This window comes from Zalophus californianus, chromosome 14 (genome assembly GCF_009762305.2).
Source record: "Zalophus californianus isolate mZalCal1 chromosome 14, mZalCal1.pri.v2, whole genome shotgun sequence".
In the NCBI taxonomy this organism is placed as follows: Eukaryota; Metazoa; Chordata; class Mammalia; order Carnivora; family Otariidae; genus Zalophus; species Zalophus californianus.
Window position 1 is genome coordinate 53,167,654 of NC_045608.1, and position 26,816 is coordinate 53,194,469.

Consider the following 26,816-nt stretch of genomic DNA (forward strand, 5'->3'; position numbering starts at 1 on the left):
TCAGGTGCAAGAGCACTAATTTTAGGTAGGATTTATATACAGTCTCTAGGGTTGATTTGTAAAAGTGTTTTGGTAAAGCCTGCCTTGCTCATTTAGGAGTTTTCCCAGAGTGATGGGGAATGAGAATTATCACCAAGGTGCTACCATCCACATCTAGCTCAAGAGAAAGGAATAGAAACTAGAAGACAAACTTCTCTCCTGATTTAATTATGCATCCAACGCTTAAGAGCCTCCCTGGTACTCAGCACTGTTCTAGGCACTGGAAACGCAGCAGACAACTAAACACTCTTCCTAGATACTTAGTCCTCTGCTTACTTAATCACTAACACTTAAATAATACTATGAAGACAAGTCACTCAGCAGTTAAGCCCTAACCAAATAGAGGAGAATGTGGTTCTCTCCACTCAAAGAGGGAGTGGTCCTTGGCAGCTAGGGAAGAAAGGGACTAAAGAGGAGATGCCAACAGTACCGGATCTGAAAAACTGGCAAGATCAGAGCTGGGGAGAGAAGGGTAGGATAAACTGGGAGAGGAACAAGAGGGCCCTTTTGACCACAGAAGGAACTCTGCTATTGTGTTCAAATTGAATGCTAAACTTCTCTTTCTAGCAGCATACCGACCCTTTATACTTTATAGGCTCTTCCACTACTCCAACATCAATAGTTAACCTTTCTTAGAAGTTTCCTAACCTGGTGCTGATTCCAGTGTCTCTGTTTTTCAAGAAGGGCTCAACTTAACATTTACACTTGCAATAATAATTATACTACTAACAACTACATTTATTGAACCTGATGTACTAAACACCACAGAAGGCTTCACATGGATTTTCTGGTTTAATCTTCACAACAGCCTTATGTGTTGGGTGCTATTAATCCCATTAAACAGATCTGGAACTAAGGCACAGAAAAGTTGTCCAGGTCACAGAGCTAGTAACCACTGGAGCAAGGATTCTGACCTCTAGTTATTCTTTGTGTAAGAGATTTTGTGTATCATATCGAAGAATCTATCTTCCCCTTAACAGCCCTAGAATATTCTCCTAGCTGTGTCTAGTTAACAAGGAGTCAAACAATGTCCCTTTAGATCATCTCTGATTTTTCTGTTTCTCCCTTAACCAGATAAACTGCAAACCTGTTGAAAGCAATGCAGGGGCACTGGGGAGAAGCAAGAAGCCTTCACAGAGCCAGCCACCTAAACCCTGCTCCAGAACCCGAGCTCCCTGAAAGCAGGCCCCAGGCAGCCCTGGCTGCAGTGAGGACGCAGGTGCCCGCGCCACAGTCTCCTCGGCGCCACCTGAGCTCCGGGCCCGCGCACATTCACAAAGCGCTGGACCGCTGAGCGGCCTCGGGCGGCGGGGCGGCGCTCGCTGGACACCGCAGGTGTCGCTGCGGAGGACGAGGTTTTGCCCTTGGGCCGGGCCCCGGCGGCCCGCGCTGCTCAGGCCGAGTCCCCGCCGGGTAACCCAGAACCTCCCTAGTCCCGGCCACTCTCCTGAGAGGACGGGACGAGGAAGGAGAGGACGGCGGGGCGGGGCCTGCCACCCAAAGTCCCCAGCCCAGGGACGTCACGGTCCCAGGTGCGTGAGCGACTAGGGGCGGGAGTCCACCGCGCGCCTTCCTCCTGCGAGGAATTCCCACCTCAGCGCCAGCAGCTCGGGCGGGCTCCCGGTTCCATTTTTCTTGCGGCGGCCGCACCTGGCACCGCGCCCCCGCGCAGAGCGGCGCGGCGGCCGCGGAGAGTGGCCCTCGGGGCGGGTGCTCCGGGGCGGGGCCGGGGACGCGCGCTAGCTGGGACGCGGGGGAGCCGGGGTGCCGAGCAGGGCGAGCGGCCCGAGGCGAGGGCGCGGCGGCGGCGGGGGCGCGATGGCGCGGAGAGCGGAGGGTGCCGCCCTGCTTCTCCTGGTAAGTGTGGGCTGCGGGGACGCGGAGCCCCAGGCAGAAGCGGGCGCGCGCGGGCGCCCGGCTCCCGCCGCGACCTGCCCGCCTCCGCCTGAACAGAGCTCCGCGCGGGGCGCTCCTTCTTGGGGCTGCGAGGTGGGGAAGGGCTGGGCAGGCTGTGGCGAGCTCAAACCCCGAGGCTTTGGAAAAGCCCGCTGGCGGGCGTGTGGGAACCTGCCTGCAGTGCTACTTTTCTGGCCGCCACACTCCGGCCCTAGCGCCTTTTCTGGCTCTGATCCGTGGGTGTCGTGGGCCCGGAGCGCGGAGCACCTTTCCTGGAGATTGGGGCTTTGTTCGCTGCCTTCTCCCTCCGACCGGCAACATGGAGGCGGGAGAGGCGGCAGCCGTGCCTTCCTGCAGGTTCGGGGCAGTTCTCCACGATCCGGTCCGCGGCAGTGAACCGGAGAAACCGGAGAAACGCCTTTATTCTTAGACGGCAACAAAGGGCTAAAAATAGGTTTTAAAAAAAAAAAGTAAAAATTTTACAGAGTTTACTTTTTTGTGTGTTAAAGCCACATTACTGTCAAAATCACCCACATAAAGATAGTTTTAACTTAAAGTTCACAAAATTGGTGTTCTAAAGCTGTTTCCGGGTGTTAAAGTTAATGAACATATGTAATAGTTTGAAGATTTTTTTCATTTTAAAAGGTGACAGAAAAAGTGCAGAGCCACAGTCAAACTGGCTTTTCGGACTTTATTAACGAAAAGGGCTTGAACCGCTGGAAAATAATGTTGGGTGTCTAAAGCTGCATTTCTTATTCTTGGTTTCAGTGCTCGGATTGGATTTTTAAGTATCTTTGCTTTCTGTTTGTTAAAGGAATTGCACATGATTAAGAAATGTATCTGGCTTATGGGGTTTTGCTAAATGGGTTTTGATAAAGTGACAGTTACTACCCTGATGTAAGTGCGGGTTCACCTTCCTGAGACCTAAACATATGTTCGGAGAGATTAGATACAAAATCATATTCAGTTTTCTTATATAATGGTAAAATTTTTTTAAAAACCACACAACTTCTTTCCCTATATTAAAAGTTATAACTTCCCGGGCGCCTGCGTGACTCGGTAGGTTAAGCGTCTGCCTTGGGCTCGGGTCTTGATCCCAAGACCCTGGGATCGAACCCCTAGTCAGGCTCCCTGCTGAGCGGGGAGTCTGCTTCTCCCTCTTCCTGCCGCTCCCCCTGCTCATGCTCTCGCACTCTCTCTCTCTCCCCGCTTTCTCTCAAATAAATAAATAAAATCTTTTAAAAATAAATAAATAATAAAAGTTCTAACTTCCGGAAGAGTACCTTCTCTCTCCCAGAGTTGCAATGGAGGAGGGAAAAAAATACGTATCTATTTTTATATTACTATATTTACATAGTATTAATATTAGTTAATTATGTTAATTTTTTTTCCTGTTTTGTGTATGTGTGTATATCACAGGAAAAAAAAAATGACTAATCCAGTCTAGGGATTTTAGTGAACTCTCACTTGGAATAGCATAATTAAGACCTCCAGACTTTTGGCACACCAATTCACTTTCATGCTCTGTTTATCAATTTCATTTTGCTGAAGTCATTGAGGTATTTTCAGTCAAGTTCATTTTGTTAATAAAACTTTTCTATGACAATTTAGGATTTTCTTTCTGGCCTCCAGAATAATAGAGGAACTATTCCCTCATTGTGATACCTCCTGGCTAAGTTGAATACCAAGCTAACAGCACCTGGCTTACTTTGAGGGTTAAATATTAAATTGTTTTCACATAGGAAAAGAATCTTCTTAATTCTCAAATGGTATAACAAGCAGGCCAAGTCACTTATATTTATGGAGAAATAGCTAATAATTTATGCATATTTTCTATTTTACCAATCCAGTATTTTTACTCTATCAGGCAATAACTGACTTCTTTATGAAGTGATTATAACTAACTAAACTGGAACAGATTCTAGGCTATTCTTTGTATTTTCTATTATGCTTTTTGTGGTATAAATTTGAGTATGTTTATCTTTGGTCAAAGAACAGTAGACAGTTTACCATTTTGCCCACCCCCCACCCCCCGGGTGTTTGAGGTTGAAAGTATACTCTGGTAAATAATGGAAAGCAACTCATCTATCAGGAGTTCTTGAGGAAATGGGTCTTTTATAGAAGGGAATATAAACTGTATTCTGCACGGGTCAGAGTTCACTTGCAAATAACAGAGTTCATTCTAGCTAGTTAAAGCAAGAAGGGCTATATTTCAGGGCATTAAGTTGATTCCATAACTATAGGAAGGATTGAGGAAACAGACTTCATTTTGAGTTGTCAGTAATGACTTCCAAGCCACACAGCCAAACTCAAGCACTTAGGGAGCTGCTGTCTCTCCTTTGATCAGAAACCCACACTGCCAATCCCACAATGTAGAAATTGCCATGATCTGGATGCTACTTTTGCTGCCAGGTCCAGAACCATGCCACATTTACTAGGATGCCTGCCAACTAAATGTACCAGGACCCTGCCTCTTGGCACCCGGTAATCTAGTGGTGGACACTAGAACAGTAATAAGATTGCTGCAAAAACCCAACTGCGTCCTACATACTAGGCTCGCCAGCATACATATAGCTTCTACTTCACTTCCTTCTTTCAGAACTTATGTAAATGCTGATTGATTGAACCTAAATCACAGTTAGAACTTTAGCTGCAAGGGAGTCTATGACCTGTGGTCTTTAGCCTTCCTCTGCAGTTGGGGGAGACACACAAGAAAGGAGATACTGAGTGGCACCCACACAAAATGGAAAATAAAACAATTTCATGACAATCTTTCCTCTTCAAAAGTTTTTTACCTGGGATCCACCAACTACCAAATGCTCCACAGATAGAATTCAGAGGGTCCTTAGACATGGCTGGGAATAAATTACATATCTGTGTTTACTAATCTCTATCTGAAATTTAGCATTTCTTTAAATTCTGAGTGCAAGAAAAGACACTGCCTTAGAATTAGCAGTACCTGTGACTTTGTCACAAATGTTGTCACATCATACTACAGTTATCTGAAAATACCATTTTTTCCTCATCACTAATAGACTTCTAAATCTTATTATTAATGTGTTGATAATGAAGTACATGATATCACTGCATCACAAATTGGTGTTTCTTAAATTCTGACTATTTCAATGTAATGGAATTCATTCATAATCCATTGTTTTTTTTTCTTTTATAAATTTCAAAATATTATTTTGAGAAAGGGTCCATAGGCTTCACCAGACTGCTAAAGAGGGCACTTGGCGGGGGGGCGGGGGGGGGGAGGGGGTACATTTTCTGATGGTTGCCTCCGTTTTGCCTTTGACTAAGTAAGCTTGTTTTTAAAAACCAAACTACATTTTAAGGATTCAGTGATAACAAATTGTATTATGAACAGTTACATTTACTGGTGTATTAGTTTGCTAGGGCTGCTGTAACAAAGTACCAAAAATTGGGTGGCTTCAAACACTAGAAATGTATTGTCTCACAGTTCTAGATGTTAGAAGTCTGAAATCAAGGCATCAGCAGGGCTATATATTCCCTCTGAAATCTGTAGGTTTCCTTCCTTGCCTCTTCCTAGTGTTTGGCGGTTTGCCAACTATTTCTGGCATTCCTTGCTTTTGAGATGCCTCGCTGCTGTCCTCCAACTTCACACCACATTCTTCCTATGTCTCTTCTTATCATCTTACCTCCCCACATGTCTGAGTCTATGTCCAAATTTCCCCTTTTTATAAAGACACTGGTCGTGATGGATTAGGACTCACACTAATGGCCTCAACTTGGTTAAATCCACAAAGACCCTATTTCCAAATAAGGTTACATTCTGAGACATTGGGGGTTAGGACTTCATCATATTTTCTTTTGGGAGACACAGTGCAACCCCTAACAAATAGGTTCAACTATCTACAAATTATCAATAACATTGGAGTTATGCTTGATGTTTTAATATACAACTGGATGAAAGAATTTAGAGTAAATTCAAGTATAAATTAGATGATAAATATTGAAGCTTATAAGAGTAATCATTGCAGGAATTTTAAAAACGTATGCTTTCACATTTGCTTTTGTTTCTAAAAATTAATAGGTTATGGGAAAATGTCAACTCTTAACAAGTTTCTTTAATAAGAAACTTAGAGGGAAGTACTGTACAAAAAGGTATGCACATTCATTTGGGCTAAATTCTCCCCAATCCTAGACGTACTTAATGAGCTAAATTAAAATCCCCACAGTTGAGGTCCAGAAATATGTATTGATAGAAACTTTGCAGTTAATCTAATTATCAGACAGCTATAAGAGTGAGAATTACTGGTCTAAATTTTACAAAACAGTTTATTCATGAATGAAGCATACAAATATTTATATGAAAAAAATTACACAATGAATAGGGATTGGTATTTTTTAAACCGCCAAATTATAGAAAAATCAGAAACCTTAATTGAAGTCATAAATGAGCTTTAGATCAAATTGAGCATTTCTTAATCACAGCTTTTTCCAAAGCCACAGATTTTAAAAGCTGAATAACACTTTTCAAGCATATAGTCTATATATGAGATTGTTTTCTTAGTTAAGTTTATCTTAAACTATCAAATGTATACCACATATGACATTGTACTATTTTTATTTCAAATTACTAAAAATTATTGAGATTTTTATTATATGCAAAGCTTAGTGATTAAAGTAAAAGAAGCTAGAACAGCAGGATTTATACCATAGTCTAATGGTAATATGGTAATACTCACAAGAAAAACTATGTAGAAACTAACCGTATAGGACCATTGTTTAGTAATGCCTTGCTGAATTTTAAACAACATACTAGACATTGGGAGACCATGAAAAAGCCTGACATGTTCTGCCCTCATGGTGTTTATGGTCTAGTAAACAAGTAAATGTCTAAATTCCAATTGGGTTATAGTAAGAAGAGTAATGATAAAAGAACAAATAATACTATGGAGCCTACAGAAGGAGCTCCAACACTGAACATCCCAGCCAAGATCTGAGAATAATTATAAATTAGTGAGAAGTTGATATGAAGAGGAGGGAGAAGAATGTTCTAGGTAGAGAAAAGACTATATGCAAAGGCCTGAAAACAAGGGTATGTGGTTCTTTGGAAGAAGTGAAGGACTTCATTGTAGCTGGAACATAGAATGTGAGCCAAAATCCGTGCAGAAAGATCAGTGCAGCCTTCTTGATACCAGTGGAAGCCACAAAAAGCTAATTAACAAGTAAGCATTTTTAGGGAGGTATTCGAATCATTAAGAAAATAAAAAGATGAATTTTGGTTGAATTGGTCAGGAAAGGGTCAAGAAAGAAGTGATAGTAGTTGACCGATTAGGAACAATTTTTTCCTCCTTTTTTTTTTTTAAAAAAAAGGAGATGTTCCAGAATTTGGGATGTTGTGATCAAAGACAGGCAGAAAAGTACAGAGAGTACAGGGGAGGGAGGGTGCAGCTTGGCAGGAGGGTTGGTTTGGGAGCAATGGTCCTCAAGAAAATGTTGGGGGGCCGGGGTTTGAAAGGTGCGTTTTGGTTGTCACAAGACCCAGGATTGTACTGGTATTTAATACCTCAAATCCAGGGATGGTAAGCCTCCAGCATTCTTCAGAACCTTCAAGAAGAATTGGCCACGCATTAATATTTTTTCTTATTGGAAATGCCAATAGCACCCCTATTAAGAAATGGTGATAGACGAATAGTGAGAGGTTCTAATTAGGGATTCATCTTACTTATCTCTATTCTCTTTTGAAATTGCAAATATCTCTCTGGCTGATTAAGCCTTTATGCGTTCATTCATTCAGCTAATACTGTTGAGCTCCTCCTCTGTGCTGAACACTTCTAGGTCTCACATCAAAATTATACCTTCGTGGGAATTATTTTCATCATTCAAGTTGGTGTAACCTGGTTGATTGGAGAATGAGAGGGTGGATTTGGGTAGAGATGAGATGAGAAGAGAGTTCAAATTCCCCCTCTTCTAAACTACACGTTATTCTTTCAAGTCCCCTACTATGCAAACTAAAAAATAAAATAAAATAAAACTAGGAAGAGGGTTCATATGGCAGTGTAGGGAGATCCTGATCTCACCTCCTCCCACAGACACAACAAATCTACGACTGTATATGGAATAATCCCCTGTGAAGGGGACCTAGAAATTAGGTCAACAGAGCCTCCACAAAAAGGAACCGCAACAAGATAGGTAGGAGAGGTTAACGCTAGTAAAATCAACCATATCTATAATAATTAGTTAAGGAAGGCACAAAATAAGATGTATAAATATCACATCAAAAACATAAAACATGAGGGGCGCCTGGGTGGCTCAGTGGTTAAGCGTCTGCCTTCAGCTCAGGTCATGATCCCAGCGTCCTGGGATCGAGCCCCGCATCGGGCTCCCTGCTCTGCCGGAAGCCTGCTTCTCCCTCTCCCACTCCCCCTGCTTGTGTTCCCTCTCTGGCTGTGTCTCTCTCTGTCAAATAAATAAATAAAATCTTTAAAAAAAAACAAAAAACATAAAACGTGAGGGGCAGGGGCAAAAATGTGCTTTTAGAAAGCATTCAAACTTAAGTGACCACCAACTTAAAATAGATGGCTATATATATAGGTTGTTCTTTATGAACCTCCTAGTAACCACAGACCAAAACCCATAATAGATACACAAAAAATAAAGGATTCCAAACAACACTAAAGAAAGTTACAAATTACAAGAGAAGAGAACAAGAAGAAAGAAACAAAGAACTACAAAAACAATGAAAAAACAATTAACAAAATGGCAATAAATACATACCTATCAATAATTACCTTCAATGTAAATGGACTAAATACTCCAATCCAAAGACACAGAGTGGCTAAATGGATAAAAAACACCAAGACCTGCCTGTATACTGCCTACAAGAGACTCCTTTCAGATCTAAAGACACACACAGACTGAAAGTAAAGAGATAGAAAAACATATTCCTTATAAATGGAAGCAGAAAGAAAGCTGAGGTAGCTTATATCAGACAAAATAGACTTTAAAACAAAAGGTGTAACAAGAGAGAAAGAAGGGCATCACATAATGATAAAGGGGTCAATTCAAAGGGGTCAGTTCAACAAGAAGATATATCACTTGTAAATATTTATGCACCCAGCACAGGAGCACCTACATATATAAAGCAAATATTAACAGACACAGAGGGAGAAATTGACGGTAATAGAATAATAGTAGGGGACTTTAACACCCCACTTACATCAATGGATAGATCATCTAGAGCCAAAATTAATAAGGAAACATTGACTTTGAATGACACATTAGACCAGATGGACTTAATAGATTATTATAGAACATTCCATCCAAAAACAGCCGAATACACATTCTTCTCAAGTGCACATGGTACATTTCCAGGGTGGATCACATGTTACGCCACAAAACAAGTCTCAAATTTAATGTTGAAATCCTATCAAGCATGTTTTTCTGACCACAGTGGTATGAAACTAGAAATCAACCACAAGAAGAAAACTGGAAAAAACACAAACACATAGATACTAAAACATGTTACTCAACAACCATTGGGTCAATGGAGAAATCAAAGAGGAAATCAAAAAGTACCTTGAGACAAATGAAAATGAAAACACAATATTCCAAAATCTATGGGATGCAGCAAAAGCAGTTCTAAGAAGGAATTTTATAACAATCGAGGCCCACCTGAGCAAACCAGAGAAATTTCAAATAGATAATTTAACCTTACACCTAAAGGAACTAGAAAAAGAGGGGCGCCTGGGTGGCTCAGTCAGTTAAATGTCTGACTTTTGATTTCGGCTCAGGTCATGATCTTAGGTCCTGATCAGGCCCCACATCAGGCTCTGAGCTGGGCATGGGATCAGCTTGAGATTTTCTCTCTCCCTCTGCCCCCCTCTTCAAATAAATAAATCTTTAAAAAAAAAAGGAACTAGAAAAAGAAGAGCCCAAAGTTAGTAGAAGGAAGGAAATAAGGATCAGAGCAGAAACAAATAAAATAGAGATTAAAAAAAAATAAAAAAGAAATCAAGAGCTGGTTCTTCGAAAAGATAAACGAAATTGATAAACTTTCATCCAGACTCATCAAGAGAAAAAGAAAAAGGGCCCAAATAGAATCAGAAATGAAAGAGAAGTTAAAACCAATACCACAGAAATACAAATGATCATAAGAGACTACTATGAACAATTCATATGCCAACAAATTGACAACCTAGAAGAAATGGATAAATTCCTAGAAACATACAGTCTTCCAAGACTGAGGATGTAAATTGGGACAGCCACTATGGAAAACAGTATGGAGGTTCCTCAAATATTAAAAATAGAAATACCATATGATCCAGCAATTCCTCTTCTAGTTATTTATCCAAAAATAACATATGCACTACTATGTTCACTGCAAGCCAAGAATGGAAGCAACCTAAATGTCCATCGATAAATGGATGTGTGTGTGTGTGTGTGTGTGTGTGTGTGTGTGTGTGATGAAATATTACTCAGCCATAAAAAAGAATGAAATACTGCCATCTGCAGCAACATGGATGGACCTTAGAGGATATTATGCTAATGGAAATAAGTCAGACAGGTTAAGATAAAATACCATACGGTCTCACTTATATGTGGAACCTAAAAAACAAAACAGAAGCACTCTTAGATATGGTTGCCAGAGGGGGCTAGGAGGTTAGACGAAATAGATGAGGGGAGGATTAAGAGGTATAATCTTCCAGTTACAAAATATACAAGACTATATTCTCTATGCCATGCATAGAGAATATAGTCAAATATATTGTAACAGCTTGTATGATGAGAGCTCCTAACTGCCTAGACTTGTGATGATCATTTCATAATGTATATAAATATCAAATCACTATGTTGTACACCTGAAACCAATACAATATTATATATCCATTATTCTTCAGTGAAAAATAGTTAAAAACTTAAAAATAAAAATATTACATTAAATTAAATTGCCCTTAACCACCCTCTTATCTTAGAGATCAGTAGATCTCCTTAGACCCCAAAAGTTCTAGCTGAGAAACTGGGCAAGACACCTAGGTCAATCATCATGTTTTAATACTATTAATCATCTCTTCTTCAAATATCTCCTTCCTTTGCTTCCATAATATTCTGCTGAGAGTCCTTTCACCTCTAGCAAGCTGCAGTGGTTCTCACCTCCTTTTCCAACCCAGCACAGTAGAAGAATGTGCTGTACACACACCACCGGGAGACATATCAGATATGAGTGAGCGGCAGGGGAGGTGCAGAGTGCGTGGTGACATCCGGGGCTGGGAGAGTACGGCCTTTAGGACAGTGAGTGTAACCCCTGTCTCCCTTTGAGCTGCAGTGCCGTACTCTTTATTGTCTAATATCTTTCCCCAGGATCTAAGCCTAGCATGTCCATAAGCTGTGCTCTGAGAATTGCATCCTTCTAGCCACTCAGACTTACAATTTCAGTATCTCTGACCCCTTCCCCGATCCTCCGCACACGGGACATTGCCAAGGATTAGTTGGGTCCTCTGAAAGGTTCGGCTTCACCCATCCGTCCTCATGCCATTACCCTATGCTGGTCCTCGTTCCATCTCCTCTGGCTTATTACTTATGCTCAAACCGTCACCTGCCTTTCATCTTACACAGTACTGCCAGAAAACTTTCTGGAGCTCTAGTGTTAGAGCATCCCTAATCAGAAGCTGTCAGTGAAGAATCTTAGCATAATTTTTGTCCCGTTTTTTCTACTTACCACCGTAACATAGTCCAGGTGCCAAACTGCCAAACTTCTTGTTCATTGCCCTCAATCTCCATGTTCTGGTACATGCTGCCTTTGATATGGATCATTTCCTTCCACCTCCAATCTGCGCAGACATGGATTCTGCTCCCTCTCAAGGCCAAGCCCAGTGCCACTTCTTACCCTACACCTCTCCTGATTTCCCTAGCAGAAAGGGATTTCTGCCTTTCTGAGCTCCCCAGTTCCCCAGAGCTGTTTTTGCAGCTGTTATTCCCACAATTAAGTGTTTCTACCTTATGTTATAGTAATTTATATACTTTTTATCTCTCCTACTAAACTGTAAGCTTCAGAGCAGAATCTACATGTCACTAGCTAACTGTCTGGGACACAGAAGTATTCTTTAAAAACCCAAGAGTCAAAGTATCGTCCTATGTTTGGGAAAGCTGGAAGAATAACCTGATTTCATTTGTTTAAAAGAAATGTTTACTACCCAGTCATCAGTCTGGCCTGAACTTCTAGATCATTGGTTTAGTTTCATTACAAGTTAGAATTATTCAAAAAAGGAAAGAAAAGAGAGAGGAAATGTAAATTAAGATTTGCCTAATTTCACAGATAATAGTCCCCCCAAAAAGTTTCATACAACTTTCTAAAGCCCATGATTTTCACTTTTTTACATTTTGCCTCCATTTATTTGAGGCCAATTGAAAATGCCTATTTTCTACTTTGAACCTTGGAGTCCACTGTTGCCCCACTGACAGACCAGTGCCATCACATGGTGAAAAAGGGCAATCTGAAGCTCTTGGTTTTCTTAAACTTCCGGGGAGGGTGGGTGGGAATCTGGTTTTCTTTATTTTTTTTTTTTAAGTGTAATTTTCAGGATTGTATTGCAGGAAAAAGGTGGAAACAACCCATCATTTTTGTCTATCAAAATGTGAGATGTATTATATATATTTACTAATACTTTGCCTGATTCCAAAAGCATTCATAGCAGTTACAGAAAACAAATACCAATAAAATGGTAAAATATTTCAAAAATAATAAATGCTCAAGATCAGTAAAACTTAAACTAGAAAAGGTTTAAAGCGGTGGAAAACCCTATTTCAAGTAATCCTATTATATTATTACTTCTGAAGTGAAAAATCTTCTTGGGATAGAAATCACTCAGTTACTGAATCTCCTAATTTAGAATCTGTTGTTTCACACATCTTTGTAGTTGAGGCTTTATTATCCAGTGTATGAATTATCCAGGCTCTCTTCTTCCTTTTCCTTTGCTACTCTGCTTTTATACAGTGGTTTTCAAGTGTGATCCCAGACCAGCAGCATCAGCATCACCAGGAAACTTGTTAGAATACAAATTCTTACACCCCCTGACTCCCAGACCGATAATCGATAATCGGAAACTGGTGGAGCTCAGCAGTCCGTGTTTTAACAAGGTGATTCTGATGCCACTCAAGCTTGAGAAGCACTGCTAACATCCCTATTAGAAAATAGTCAGGAAGAGAAAGGATTAAATATTTTAAAAGCTTACATTTAATCACTTGTTAGCAACTCTTGATTTTTTTAAAGCGCCTGGGTGACTCAGTCAGTTAAGCATCCAACTCTGATCTCAGCTCAGGTCTTGATCTAAAAAAAAAAAAAAATGTTTTAAAGGCCAAAGAAATGTACACTAAATAAAATAACATTGACTTTCCTGGACCTTCAGTTTCTTTGTCTATATCAAGGAAGAAATAGGAGCTGTCTATGATTACACAAAACTCAACTTGAAATAAGAATTCACCATGTGACCTAAGAACTCAAGGGTAGCACAACACTGCCAAATCCATATTTTAAAATTTTTTGAGGCAGTAAATGTTGCCAAGGAAAATATCTTCCTCTTTAAAACTAGCTTCAATATGACTTACTCTGCATCCTATTTGTTACATTAAGGTTAGCCCAAACATTGGTTAAAGCAGGTAAATGATTATGACAAATCATGTAATTTATTGCATTCAGAATTAAAGTATGTAGTTTAACTACCTAAAATTCAAATTCAGAATTGAAAAAGTTCAGAATACTGCTTTTCTTGGCTATTGAGGGTTTTTTTAAGTATCAACTGTGAAAACAAATACAATGGTACATTTAAATTAGTTTTTGAGTAAAATTACTAGGAATTGTACTTACGTAGGGTCATATATAAGTTGAATAAAATATTAATCAATACATAGTATATAAATTTTTAGTTGAGATTGTCTAAATAAATTATAATGTGTAGCCATAAAAAAAGAAACTTTATAAAGACTACCTCCCCTCCCTCAAGAAAAAAAAATTTAGAAAAAAGATTAAGAGAAAGTGTGGTAGGTGAAATTCTAACCTAAATCTAACGTACATCGGGTTGATCAGGGAAGCTCGCCAAAATTACTGGTCCAGTCTTACTGCACTGCGTCACTTAAACTCTTCTGAATCTGTAAGTTTCTGCCACGACCTTCTTGGGGCTACAAAGGCTACTATGAGCCAGACCTCTACCTTTAGTCTATACAAGTAGAAAAGCCAGGATATGTCATCAGTGGAAATAAACAAGTGACATTCGTGGCCCTAATCTCATTTTTGTTTCCTTTGGGTTATTTTAGCCAAAGCTGCAAACTCATTAGGAATGGGCTGGGGATAAACCAAAGATTCTTAGGGCAGTTTCTTGATTTTGCCTTCCACACAGTAAAATGGAGAAACAAAGAATTTTAAAAACATTCTGCTTCTCCAGAAGGGGTGGGTGAGAAAGGGAAATAACACAGGTGTTTCTGTGATTATCCAGGGGGTGGGCATGAGTTTGAAGAACAACAGCAGGTGCATGCTAGATCTTCTCTATTTGAGTCCTGAAGATTGTCTATTGACCACACTACTGACTTTTATAAAGTTAATTCTGACTGATTGGAAATAATAAGCCATTAGAATGCCTCAAAGTTGAAACAGCTTTTAAACTACTTTGTATCCCTCTACATTTCATCTGTAATAAGATATTTATTAGTCTGAATTATTAAAGTTTAAGGGGTCATCTCACCATGGACTCAGAAACATGGAAAAAAGCTTCACGATCATCTACTCCCAGTCAAAAACACATCAATCAGGAGAAGCTGTCTTTGGATGACTCATAAGTCCTCCTGGATTCTGCTTATTAAATCATCAAGGTGACTTCAGAACAGGAAGTCTTTTTTCTAAAAGTGCCATCCTTGAGAACAAACAGTACATTGATTGATAGTATTTTTGCAGTGATGACTTTCCCTAATGCCTCTGCCAAAAGAAAAATTATTTTCTTGCCAGTTACTGGGAAGGCCAGTTTTGACAAGATGCATAGCATCCAATGGTAAAAACAAAAACTGTTTTTTTTTGTTTTTTTTGTTTTTTTAGGCTAAGCAAAAGACATGCCCTTAGAGCTTTATTAATGTATTAAAGGAAGACAACCCATCTTATTATCAAGAGAAACTGTGATCCATGTAGCATCTGATAGAGAAAACATTGATTTTGATACATTATCTTCTTTTATTCAAATACCAGTCTGATCACACATGGTCCAAGAACACTCAAATAATAAGCCACATATAAACAGATGTTAAAGATTGGTCTTCAAACATTATAGCCAATGAGGCCACGCTTGCCTATGATCTCGCCGACATAAAACCACATCCACACCTCGGTGGCCACCAAACCATTCAGCAGAGCTTCCTTAACTGTGAGCTATTTGAAGCTACCAGTTTGAGCACTCTTGACTATTTTTTTCAGGCTCTGAATAGCTGTAGGGATCTCAGCAGGGGTTGGAGGAACCAGCTCAACCTTGGCATAGTGCCAAAATGTGGCCAGTCGAGGCTTTGAGTAAGTCACAGCAGCGTTCACCAGCCCCGGTTGGTTCACCGTAACCTTCTCCGCGAGGTTACGGACAAACTGGGCCATAGTTCTAAGCTGGAGGGTCCGTCGCCCCGGACGGCCGCTGAATCACAAAAACTGTTTTTAACTTCAGTAAATTGGATTGAAGGATTTGTCTGTTTCAACTAAAAACATTACTTCTTCGGTTAGAGAGACTAGAAGTTTATTTTTCCTCTTCAGTCTTAAAGGCATGTTGCACATGACTTCTGTCGCCAAGTCCTGTGAGAAAAAAAGCTATAGATTTCATACTCGGGAGAAACCATAATGGTCATTGTGTCCAGACATTCTTCCAATGTTTGAAACCCTTTTGCAACATCCCTACAGGCCATCACTCAAACTTACAGAGCTGGAAATGTTCAAAGGGAAACGGGAAGGAGTGGGGATGGAGAAGAGAAGTCAGAAAATGTCAGTTATTCCACTTACATTGTCTGTAATGTGGTACCCATTTGGAAGTTTACATAAATCCACGATCCTCTGAAATTTGTATGACTTTCTTGACTCTAGTTATTATGGTAACTTCCAATCAGAGATGCAAGTTCGAAATCAGGGTTTCTGAACCTCAGCACTTTGTCATTTGGAGCCAGACAATGCTTTGTTGGAAGAACTGTCCTGTGCATTATAGGATGTTGAGCTACATCTTTGCTGTCTACCCACTAAATGCCAGTAGCAGCTCACCCTGGTTTGACAACGTCTCTGCCCTCCACAGGAACTTGGTGACAGAAAATTGTCATGGGCTTGGCTTTAAGATGCACATCAGTTTCTGTAACTTTTTAGTGTAACATATGGAAAAGTGTAGATATCACAAGTGTACTTACTGTATTACTGAATTTTCACAAACTGAACATATAGTGTGACCAGCAACCGGATCAAGAAACAAGATTACCAGCACCCCAAAAGCCCTGACATCATCTCCACTGAATCACTCCCCCCGCCCCCTTACAGCACGAGCCTTGATCACCGGTACCATTCCCACCCCATGCCTGGCTCTTCCCTTTGCAGGAAAGTTTGCCTGACTTGTTCCCCCAGTCTGTTCAGTCTCGATGAAGATAAAACCCCTTCTTAGAGCCTCCTCACAGTCCTCAATCACTCTCCACCACCCTGTCCCTGCTTTAGTTTTCTTTACAGCTATCCCAACCTATTTTTGTCTATCTCCCCATCAAGTAAGAATCCAAGAGGATAAGAACATTCTAGTAGCATATTGTAGGAGCTCAGGAAATTGAAGGCATTAATGAATTCAAATTTCAGAAATTTTAAGATGAGGGGCTCCTGGGTGGCTCAGTTGGTTAACTGACTGCCTTCGGCTCAGGTCATGATCCTGGAGTCCTGGGATCGAGTCCCGCATCAGACACCTAGTTTGGTGGGAAGCCTGCTTCTCCCTCTGACCCTCCCCCTCTCATGCTCTTTCACTCTCCTTCTCTCAAATAAATAGGTTTAAAAAAAATAAAAAATCTATTTTTAAAGAAAGTGGGTGCTAGATGATTGAAACTAGGTGTTGTTTAGTGGATGTTCATTCACTCTACTTTTGTATACATTTGCAATTAAAATTTTTTAATGTTAAATGCATGAAATATAAGATTCTCTGCATTCAAGATATTAGTAATTAAGAATGACAGTTTCTTGTGTTAAGAACTGAGACTGTAATGAATAAGGTGAACTTCGTTGTCTTTAACCATAAGCGAACAACTGATATTCCATCACACCTTGCTACTCAAGAACTGGCAATGTCAGCATCCCCTAAGAGCTGGTTAGAAAAGCAGAGTGGAAGGCTAAACTGCATACCTACTGAATTGAAATCTTTATTTTTTAAACAAGATCCCCAGTGAGCAAAATGCACATTTCGAGTTTAGGAAGCACTGTTTGTAACCATATGATTGTCTGTGTTTCTTAACAAATAACATCTAGAAAAAAGGACATTCCAGGGGGAAAAAAATCAGTGGAGATACTCTGATAAAGAATTTGCATTTGAATAGGGAACTATAAACTGCCCCCTTTTATTTATGTACTAATGAAACATGATATTTAGTCAGGATGATAACATTTAATAAAATACCATGTAATTATTATACCTTTTTTGCTAGGCCAAGTAAGATTTTAGGGAAGAATAAAAGTGGTAAATATTCGATCTAGCCAATTCCTCAATATGGCCAGTACAAACTAAAGAAATGGGTAGGCAAGAAATATATTACATTTTAAGAGTGTTTCCTGATGATGTAACAGTGAGGAATGTTGGATCCAGTCACTACTCTTTCCTTTCAAAAATTCCCACCAGAGAGACATGCAGGGAGAAGTAATCTATTCATCATTGCTTTCTCTTGTTTTTCATACCATGCCATCTTTGAAAATACATGAATTTGGGGAGCACAACTTTGGCTAGAGATAGCTCTGGCATTTTTAGCCAATAATAAAGAGGATGAGGTGCAGAAGAAATAATGTATCTGGCCATACAATAGAAAATGAGCCATGGTCATTTGTCTGCCCCATAGAGGCTCAGACTAGAGACTGAACATCCACTATCCTTGAGTTTCTCTTTGCAGGGGTAGAGATAAGAATATGAACGAGGTAGAGGAAAGAGAAAGGGGAAGGATCCACATGTAGAACACACCCAGCAAGAAGCCTTCAAAGAGAAGTGGATAGGTTAAAGAGACTTAGACATTTTAGAGAAAGCCTTATTTTCCATGATTTATCAGCGAGGGCTTCATAGAACCTGGAATGTAGGTGAGAAAAGGCAAACAAGGGGCGCCTGGGTGGCTCAGTTGGTTAAGCGACTGCCTTCGGCTCGGGTCATGATCCTGGAGTCCCGGGATCGAGTCCCGCATCGGGCTTCCTGCTCGGCGGGGAGTCTGCTTCTCCCTCTGACCCTCTTCCCTTCGTGCTTTCTATCTCTCATTCTCTCTCTCTCTCAAATAAATAAATAAAATCTTTAAAAAAAAAAGAAAAGGCAAACAAGACAAAATCCAAATTTAAGGCAGATTATAATAAATTAATACACAAATAAAAGGTGAGAAAGCGAAGGCAATAAATATAGACAATTTCAGTTTGGAATCATAGTAAAAAAAAGAATATGTGCAGATTAAATGTTCGCAGAAACAGGGGGAAGGTTTGTTTGTTTTTAAGGTAAGGAAGATCTTAATATATTTGGTTAGCCAGTGGAAAGGAAATAAACATGTTTAATTAGCCAGTGGTGAGTAAAGATAAAAAGTTAGTGGAAGGAACAAGGTTCTTGAGAAGGTAAATGTGGGGGAATAAGTAGAAAGTTGAAGATAAAGCATACAGATGATGGTTAACTTTGGAAGGGAATCAAGACACCTCTGTCTTGGAGAAGGCAGGAAAGGAGAGGAGGATTGAAGATACAATCTCAGTCAGATAAAAAGTGGGGTCATCTAAGAGTGAGTGGGTTCAGAGGTGTGGTCCGTGTGATTGGGGTTGTCTCCTGAAGTGTGGAATGGTATGATAGGCCTACTATACAAAGATAAGGTAACTATATAATTTATGGTCTGAATGAGCACATTTTTGAGAATGAATGGGTTATACAGATGGGAAGCCTGCACAGCAGGTGTCATCGAGATTCTCCTGGGCAAAAGTAAACACATGGTCACCCTAGAAAGGAGTCACCACCTCTGTGGAGGGAGCATCTGTTAGAAAGTGAATGGGTGGGATGGGTCTATTCAGCCTCTATGGCCCTGTCTAGCATTGTTGCCAGTACAGTGCCAGAATCAAAGAGAGTCACAGGTTCACAGGGTTGGGGAAAAAGCGAGGCAGGAATATTAGAAAGTGAGGAGACTGAGGGGTCCCAGAGTCACCAACAACGTCTTTGGAATGGCTGGCAATAATCTACTAGCGTTGTCTGATAGAGTTGTCTACAGCGTTGGAAATGTTTTCAAGCCACTTGTTTGGTGAACAGTAAGCAAAATGAATTATTAATTTAAAATAATTTAAGGGTAGGGGCGCCTGGGTGGCTCAGGTCATGATCCCAGGGTCCTGGGATCGAGCCCCACATCGGGCTTCTGGCTCAGCAAGGAGCCTGCTTCTCCCTCTCCCTCTGCCTCTCTCCCTGCTCATGCTTTCTCTTCTCTCTCTCTGTATCTCTGTGTCTCAAATGAATAAATAAAATCCTTAAAAATTTTTTAAAAAAATAAAATGAAATAAAATAATTTAAGTGTAAATAGCCAGCTACCATGTTAGAAAGAACTGGCTTAGGGGTATCTGGGTAGCTCAGTCAGTTAAGCATCTGACTTCTGCTGGAGTCATGATCTCCAGCTCCTGGGATCAGGCTCCATGATGGGTTCCCCACTGAGCAGGGAGTTTGCTTCTCTCTCTCTCTCCCTCTGCTCCTCCCCCTGCTCATGCTCTGTCTCTCTCTCAAATAAATAAATAAAATCTAAAAAAAAAAAGGAGGGGGACGCCTGGGTGGCTCAGTCATTAAGCGTCTGCCTTTGGGGGCACCTGGGTGGCTCAGTCAGTTAAGCGACTGCCTTCGGCTCAGGTCATGATCCTGGAGTCCCGAGATCGAGTCCTGCATCGGGCTCCCTGTTTGGCGGGGAGTCTGCTTCTCCCTCTGACCCTCCCCCCTCTCATGTGCACGCTCTCTCTCTCTCTCTCTCATTCTCAGTCTCTCAAACTAAATAAATAAATCTCTAAAAAAAAAAAAGCGTCTGCCTTTGGCTCAGGTCATGATCCCAGTTGGTTAATACAGTATTATAATGTGAACAAAGTAATATTTGCTGTTTTAAGTGATTAAGATGAAAGGTTTGGTAATCAGCATAAATAGCTAGGAATGGAGTGTCTTTATTTATTTATTTTGAAGGTTTTATTTATTTATTTGACAGAGAGAGACACAGCGAAAGAGGGAACACAAGCAGGGGGAGGGGCAGAGGGAGAAGCAGGCTTCCCGCGGAGCAGGGAGCCCGATGTGGGGCTCAATCCCAGGACCCTGGGATCATGACCTGAGCCGAAGGCAGATGCCTAACGACTAAGCCACCCAGGCACCCCAACCCATGAGAGACTCTTAACTCTAGGAAACAAACTGAGGGTTGCTAAAGGGGAGGTACATAGGGGAATGGGGTAACTGGGTAACAGGCAAAAATGAGGGCACATGATGTGATGAGCGCTCAGTGTTATATGCAACTGATGAATTACTGAAATCTACATCTGAAACTAATGATGTCTTATATGTTGGCTAATTGAATTTAAAAATTTAAAAAAAAAAAAGAAAGGGAAGCAAAAGAGGGTAGGATAGGATTTTATTGTGCAGATTTTTTTAAATTTATTTTTTTAGAAAGAGGGCATGGGGGAAGGGGCAGAGGGAGAGAGAATCTTAAGCAGGCTCCACACAGAGCATGGAGCCCAAGGTGGGGCTGGATTTCACGACCCTGAGATCATGGCCTGAGCCAAAATCAAGGGTCAGCCACTTAACCAACTGAGCCATCCAGGTGCTCCCCTATTGTGCAGATTTTAGAGTAAGCATAACTGTAATGTAGTTCTGTGTGATGAAGAAGCCCAAAATGTGACAGCTTTTGATAAGAACCAAAGAAAAGAGTTGGTGGGATTTCAGTATGAAGTTTGAATATGGGCGGTCATGCAGGTGACCCTGGAAATGATGGGAGTTAGGCGAGCCAGGAGTGGACGGTGTATTTCACACTAAAGGCCTTGAGGAAAGTTATGTGGGTCCCTGAGAACATGAGATGGAGGGTTCTTGTTTTTGTTTTTCAGGTATTAGTTGTGTTCTGAGTTTCCTGGAGGAGGCAGTGTGGATCAAGAAGAATGTAGATTCCTGTCTCTGGCCCTCGTCATGGGGTGGGGGGGGGGGTGGTGGACAAAGGGGAAAATTAAGTATTTTTTTACAAAGAAGGATAGTAATGGTGGTGGTTAAACCTTTTTTAAATATCTATACTATTTTACGTGGTAAGTTATCAACAAGTATTTAAACTGAACTGAGTGATAAATTATATTAAACAACAAATAAATAATTTTATTTTCCAGATCTGCTTTAACTTTGGAAATGGACTCCATTTAGAGGTAAGGAACCAAGGGGATCATTTCTGTGTTTTGGACTCAGAGGTTTAATTCATGGAAGGCAATTTGGCTATGCCTTACCAGAATAAAAATGCACAGTCCCTTAGACCTAGCCAATCCCACCCAGTCAAGTGCACGGAACATATATCCAGGGATGTTCAGTGCAGCATTTTGTGACAATCTAAATGTTCACTGATAGATGGTAAAACAACTTATGGTACATGAAAAATGTCCATGATGAGGTGCTGAATGAAAAATCAAGGGCAGAATAAGATGTATGATGTAATTCCATTTTTATAGGACAAAGAGCTTTATACATGTGCAACTGTAAGGTCATAAGACAAGATCATCAAGCAGTTAACGGTGAATACTCTGAAGTGTAAGAGAAAAAGTAGAATAAAGTTTTGTATTTTACATTATGAACTGTAATGTTATTTTGCTCTTTTGTTACATAATTTAATTTTTTAAGTTCTAGAAAAATTTTTCAACTAAAAATTTAAAAAATTAATGACCTAGTGATAACCAGTATATTCTGAGAAAAATATATGTTATATAGAGCAACACAATAAGATGATAAACCTAGTATAATAATCATTTCTGATCTTAATATACTAGGTCAGTTGTATTGAAATTTTCCTTGCATAAAATGTTTGTCTATTAAAGCCCAACTGCAAATAGATAGAATAAATCTTTTCTACTTAAGGTTCTGAAAACAAAAGATGGACAGTTTAATCCTTTACCTCATCCTTTAAATAATAAATTCATTAACTGACAGTTTCACTAGATTTCAGTTAAATTGATGCCACAGGTTAGTTACTAAGATTTAGTTTTAAAACATTTAATAATTCATTTTTAAACTATAAGCCACCACAGAAAAATGAAACTTCGTTTTCGATAAGGAAAGAATTTTTGACACACTATATTATTTTTTAATTTGCCAATTTTTATGGTCACTCAATTACTCTAGGCTGTTAAAAGAACAATCCAGTGATCATAAATTTTGAAAAGATCTGGTTGGCTTTATTCAGTGGTCATGAATAGGGAAGCATCCAGTCTAGAAAAGAGTTATACAAAGTAAGAGGGTTTTATAGACCAAAGCCAGCAAGAATAGGAAGTTATACACTGGATTTGCTGATTGATTAGAGCATAGTCACTTTGGAGCTGGGGCAGATAAGATAACATCCTGAACAGGGCAGGGCTGACTGCTTGGCCTAGGCCTTCCTTTTCTGGGAGATCCAAGCACAGAAATTTAGGTTCCAGTGTATTGATGTGAGGCTTAGCATAGGCGACTCCATCTTAGGCCTTAGTCTGGACACTTTAATAAGCCTTTGTAACTCTTCACTCTGGGAAATCTATTCTTACTGATAAAAACAAAACTATACTGTTCTACTGGTTGAGAGACAATTTCTTGAATGCCTGTGGAGTTTGTTAGAGTGTATACTTCCCCTTTGAAAGTGAACCCTGTTAAAAAATATGAAATTTATACCTTAAGGTTTGCGTAACTATTTTTAAAGTTTTTGTAAATTACAGGGAGACGAACCATGAGAGACGATGGACTCTGAAAAACAAACTGAGGGTTCTAGAGGGGAGGGGGGTGGGGGGATGGGTTAGCCTGGTGATGGGTATTAAGAAGGGCACATTCTAGCTCTTGACACAGGACCAGAGCATGGGGATCCAGCTAGATGGGATGGCAGGCACAGGGGACCTTCCTAAAGGAAAGGATCAGAAACATTCACAAAGGAAACGAACCATGTTCACTGAGAAACAACTGGCAGATTTAGAATTCTTGTTCAGCAAGAACCCATACCCCGCTCCCAGCCTTCAGAAAGAAATGGCCTCGAAACTGGAGATACATCCCACCGTACTGCAGGTTTGGTTCAAGAACCACAGAGCAAAAGTCAAGAAAGCCAAACAACAGCAATTAGCTGGGGCGGAAGTCAAGGCCAGCTCTTCCAAGAGACACACGGATGCCGCTCCAGGAGCCCCCGATGGTGCCTACCCTGCTTCCCTAGTTTATACAGATCACCCCATACCTTCCTTCCAACTCAGCATATGCTCCAATTTTAAGGCTCTCTCAGACCATCCTTCTGGCCACAAAATAGTCCATTTCGGCTGCTGCCGAGATCCTAACATCTACTCCCTATGTCCCATTACGGAATCCCAAATTCTTTCCACAAGCTTCACTGCTAATTCTTTGGGTTCTTCATCTCCACAAAGAACTTAGTGAGCAAAGCCAGACACAAAAGGTCACCTACTGTAACGATTCTCAATGATTCCAGACAAGAGACAGAGTCAGGATCTACGCAACATGGAGGCATTTCAGAAACGGGCTTCGTGGAAAAAAAAAAAAAAAAGACCCACAAGTGCCCGTGGGGTGGAACTGAGTGGCAAGAGTCGCTCAACAAACTATTGCGATGGGGATGTTTCATGTTGTAATTCAGATGGCAGGAACCTGCATGTATAAATTCATCCAAAGACACAGAACTGTAATATTGTATAACATACACCACAAAAAAAAAATCATGTGACAGGACGGAAGCATCAGCTAATGCCACTGGCAGTAACCATTTTGCAATATATAAATGTATCAAATCAACACATCATACACCTTACACTTATATCTCAGTAAAGCTGGAGACAACTTTTAAATTATATCTCAATAAATATATACAATGAGACTACTAAAAAAAAAAAAACAAAAAAAAAAAAAGAAGGGCACATTCTGCGTGGAGCACTGGGTGTTATGAATGAATCATGGAACACTACATCAAAAACTAATGATATAATGTATGGTGATTAACAAAACAATAAAAAATTTTAAAAATTACAAAATAAATAATAAAAAAAGGTTTTGTAAATTACAGAATACCATACTAATGTTTTAGGATACTTAATAATTTTTTGACAATATTTTATTATTGTAGGTTTTAAACACAAATGAAAATACTCTGCTTCCTAAACACACTCACTCAGTGCGGCAAAAGCGTTCCTGGATCACCGCCCCGGTGGCTCTTCGGGAAGGAGAGGATCTGTCCAAAAGGAATCCGATTGCCAAGGTACCTTCTACAGAGAAATAGGAAATATATGTATATTATTGAAATATAGTGGGAGGAGACTTTTATGTTCATTTTTAAATTTAAGGAGCATAATATAATGTACTTAATGAGTCTTTTAATATTCTATATGTATTATAGGATTTGGGGCTTTGATTCACCTAAGAGTCAGGGATCTGACACTAGTTGAATCTTTGTTTAATTGAGAGGGCTACAATACTCAAAAGAGAATATTATATGTAGAGGAGGAAAGATTCTTTTTCCTGCTACCCTCCCTACGTTCTCTGACTGGTGCCCTATAAATTGGACTGACAAAAGACAGATTAGCAGGAGAAAAACAAACAAGTTTATTAATGTGTGTATTGCTCCTATAACACATGGGAGTACCCAGAGATGAATAATTCAAAGGTTTGGTTAGAATTGGGGCTTATAAAGCATCTTAGCAAAGCAACAGTAAACTTTAGAGACGTGACAAGACAAAGGAAAAGGTCCTTGAATCTCTAGGGATGGAAAATTGTGGGAAGGTCAATATATGGGGAACCAGTGATAGAGATAGTCTAGTTAATACAGTTCGTTATGTGGATGCTTGGTGCCTTCTCTAAGCTGATAAGGGTCTGAAGTTGTCTCTGATGATTAAATTTTGTCCTTCCTGGTACAGAAGGGAGGGAGGACACCTTTGCAAATTTATGGCTTGCTTTTAGGCACATAGGGGAAGGGCAGAGAACTTTTCTTGAATCTGCTTTTCAATTGCCTTCAGCTCAAATTAATACTACACCAAAGTGACATATTTGGGGTTGGCATATTCTGCCACCCTACATATAAAAAGTAATTTTCAAAATGAAAAGAACTGGTATCTAATAGGGAGGGTGACCATACATCCTTGGTGTATACCCATTGTCCTGACCTAATAATTGATAACCCCCTTTCACTCTCAAAATGTCCTATTTTTAATAAATTAGATGGTAATCCTGCTAGTATGTATCTCGGACTTAGCATGTGCACACCTGAGTCCTTAATTTGTCCCCTGAAACTGTCCTCCATCAGTTCTACCCATTTCAGTCAATGACACTATAATTCTACCCAGTTTTTCAAAAATGTAGCAGACACTATCAGTTCTACCTCCAGAATATATTCCAGATCTGCTCACTTCTCTCCACTGCCACCCCCATCATCCAAGTCAGTGTCATCTCTGACCTGAGCTAGCAAAAGAACCCCTGACCTTGTCTGCCTGCTTTGCTCTTACCATCCCCCACCCTGCCACAGTCCATTCTCCAGAAAGCAGCCAGAGTGATCTTTTAAAAAGACAAATCAAAGCATGTTCACCCCCTTATGAAGGGCTTTCAATGTTCACCCCCAATGTTCAACCTTCCACCTTCCTGCTGCAGTGGAAGGAATATTCTTTACTCTGACCTGTAGAGCTCTAATACAAGACCTCCTCTCTAACTTCAGCTCCTAACACCGCCCCCCCATCTCTCACTCTCCTACATCCCTAAACCAACACAGATTCTTCCCAGCTCATCACCCTTTGCCCTTGCTACTCCCTGTGCCTGGAATCCTCTCCCCATAGATACTTGCAGTATCTCACAGCATCAAGCCTTTTCCCAAGTGTCATCCCCTAAAAGAGTTCCCTTTTCTGCCTCACCCCATCTCTCTCTATCCCTTTACTTCCATTTCAGCCTGGTTATAGTGCATTCCACTACATGACATGCCATACATTACTTGTTTGTTGTCTGTCTCCCTTAGTAGAGTGTAAGCTCCCTGGGGGCAGGGGCTTAGTTCTTAGGCTCACAGCTCATGCCCTGTACCCCCAAGCAATGCCAATATCCAGTGGGGGCTCAGGAAATGTGTGAATGAATATATGTTCATATCCAAGTATTATCTTTATCTTTCCAAATTGTAAACGAGCCCCTTCAAAGGAAGAGCAGCTACAGAACAGAAGACAATGATTTCCTCTGTCTAGGAACATATTTTTTTCATAAAAGTCTTCTAAAATTTGAATTCTTAATTATGGCTTTATATAATAGTATGTATACAAGCAATTAAATTTGCTGGTTTGGTTTGGTTTTCTGAGGTGTTCGAGTCATTCATACATTTTTTTCAATAGCTTTCTCCAAAATGCATTGATTCTTTGGGATTCAGTGAGCATTAGTTGTTCTTAATAATTTTACATTTACATTACATTTACGTTACGTGAGTTGTTACATATGTAAAATTTACATAAAAAGTTGTCACATATGTATAATTTACATAAA

The 26,816-nt window shown here is 40.2% G+C and overlaps 2 protein-coding genes and 1 pseudogene across 2 annotated transcripts in view; 2 read left to right on the top strand and 1 right to left on the bottom strand.

Annotated features, from left to right (window-relative positions):
* The first annotated feature begins 1,680 nt into the window (after positions 1-1,680).
* DSG2 (desmoglein 2) overlaps positions 1,681-26,816 on the top strand; it is a 49,074-nt gene continuing 23,938 nt past the window's right edge. The window contains exons 1-3 of the mRNA XM_027576772.2: positions 1,681-1,896; positions 21,479-21,514; positions 24,436-24,567. Coding sequence (XP_027432573.1) covers positions 1,858-1,896; positions 21,479-21,514; positions 24,436-24,567 — 207 coding nt within the window. The 5' untranslated portion in view covers positions 1,681-1,857. The remainder of the gene's footprint in view (positions 1,897-21,478; positions 21,515-24,435; positions 24,568-26,816) is intronic.
* Positions 14,996-15,685, bottom strand: LOC113915763 (annotated as a pseudogene).
* Positions 23,199-23,761, top strand: LOC118356269 (divergent paired-related homeobox-like). The gene has a single exon (XM_035723959.1). The coding sequence runs from the start codon at positions 23,199-23,201 to the stop codon at positions 23,733-23,735; it is 537 nt and encodes a 178-aa protein (XP_035579852.1). The 3' UTR covers positions 23,736-23,761.

Excerpts from the sequence above, each read along its gene's own strand:
- LOC118356269 (XM_035723959.1), top strand. The coding sequence starts at position 23,199 with ATGGCAGGCACAGGGGACCTTCCTAAAGGAAAGGATCAGAAACATTCA.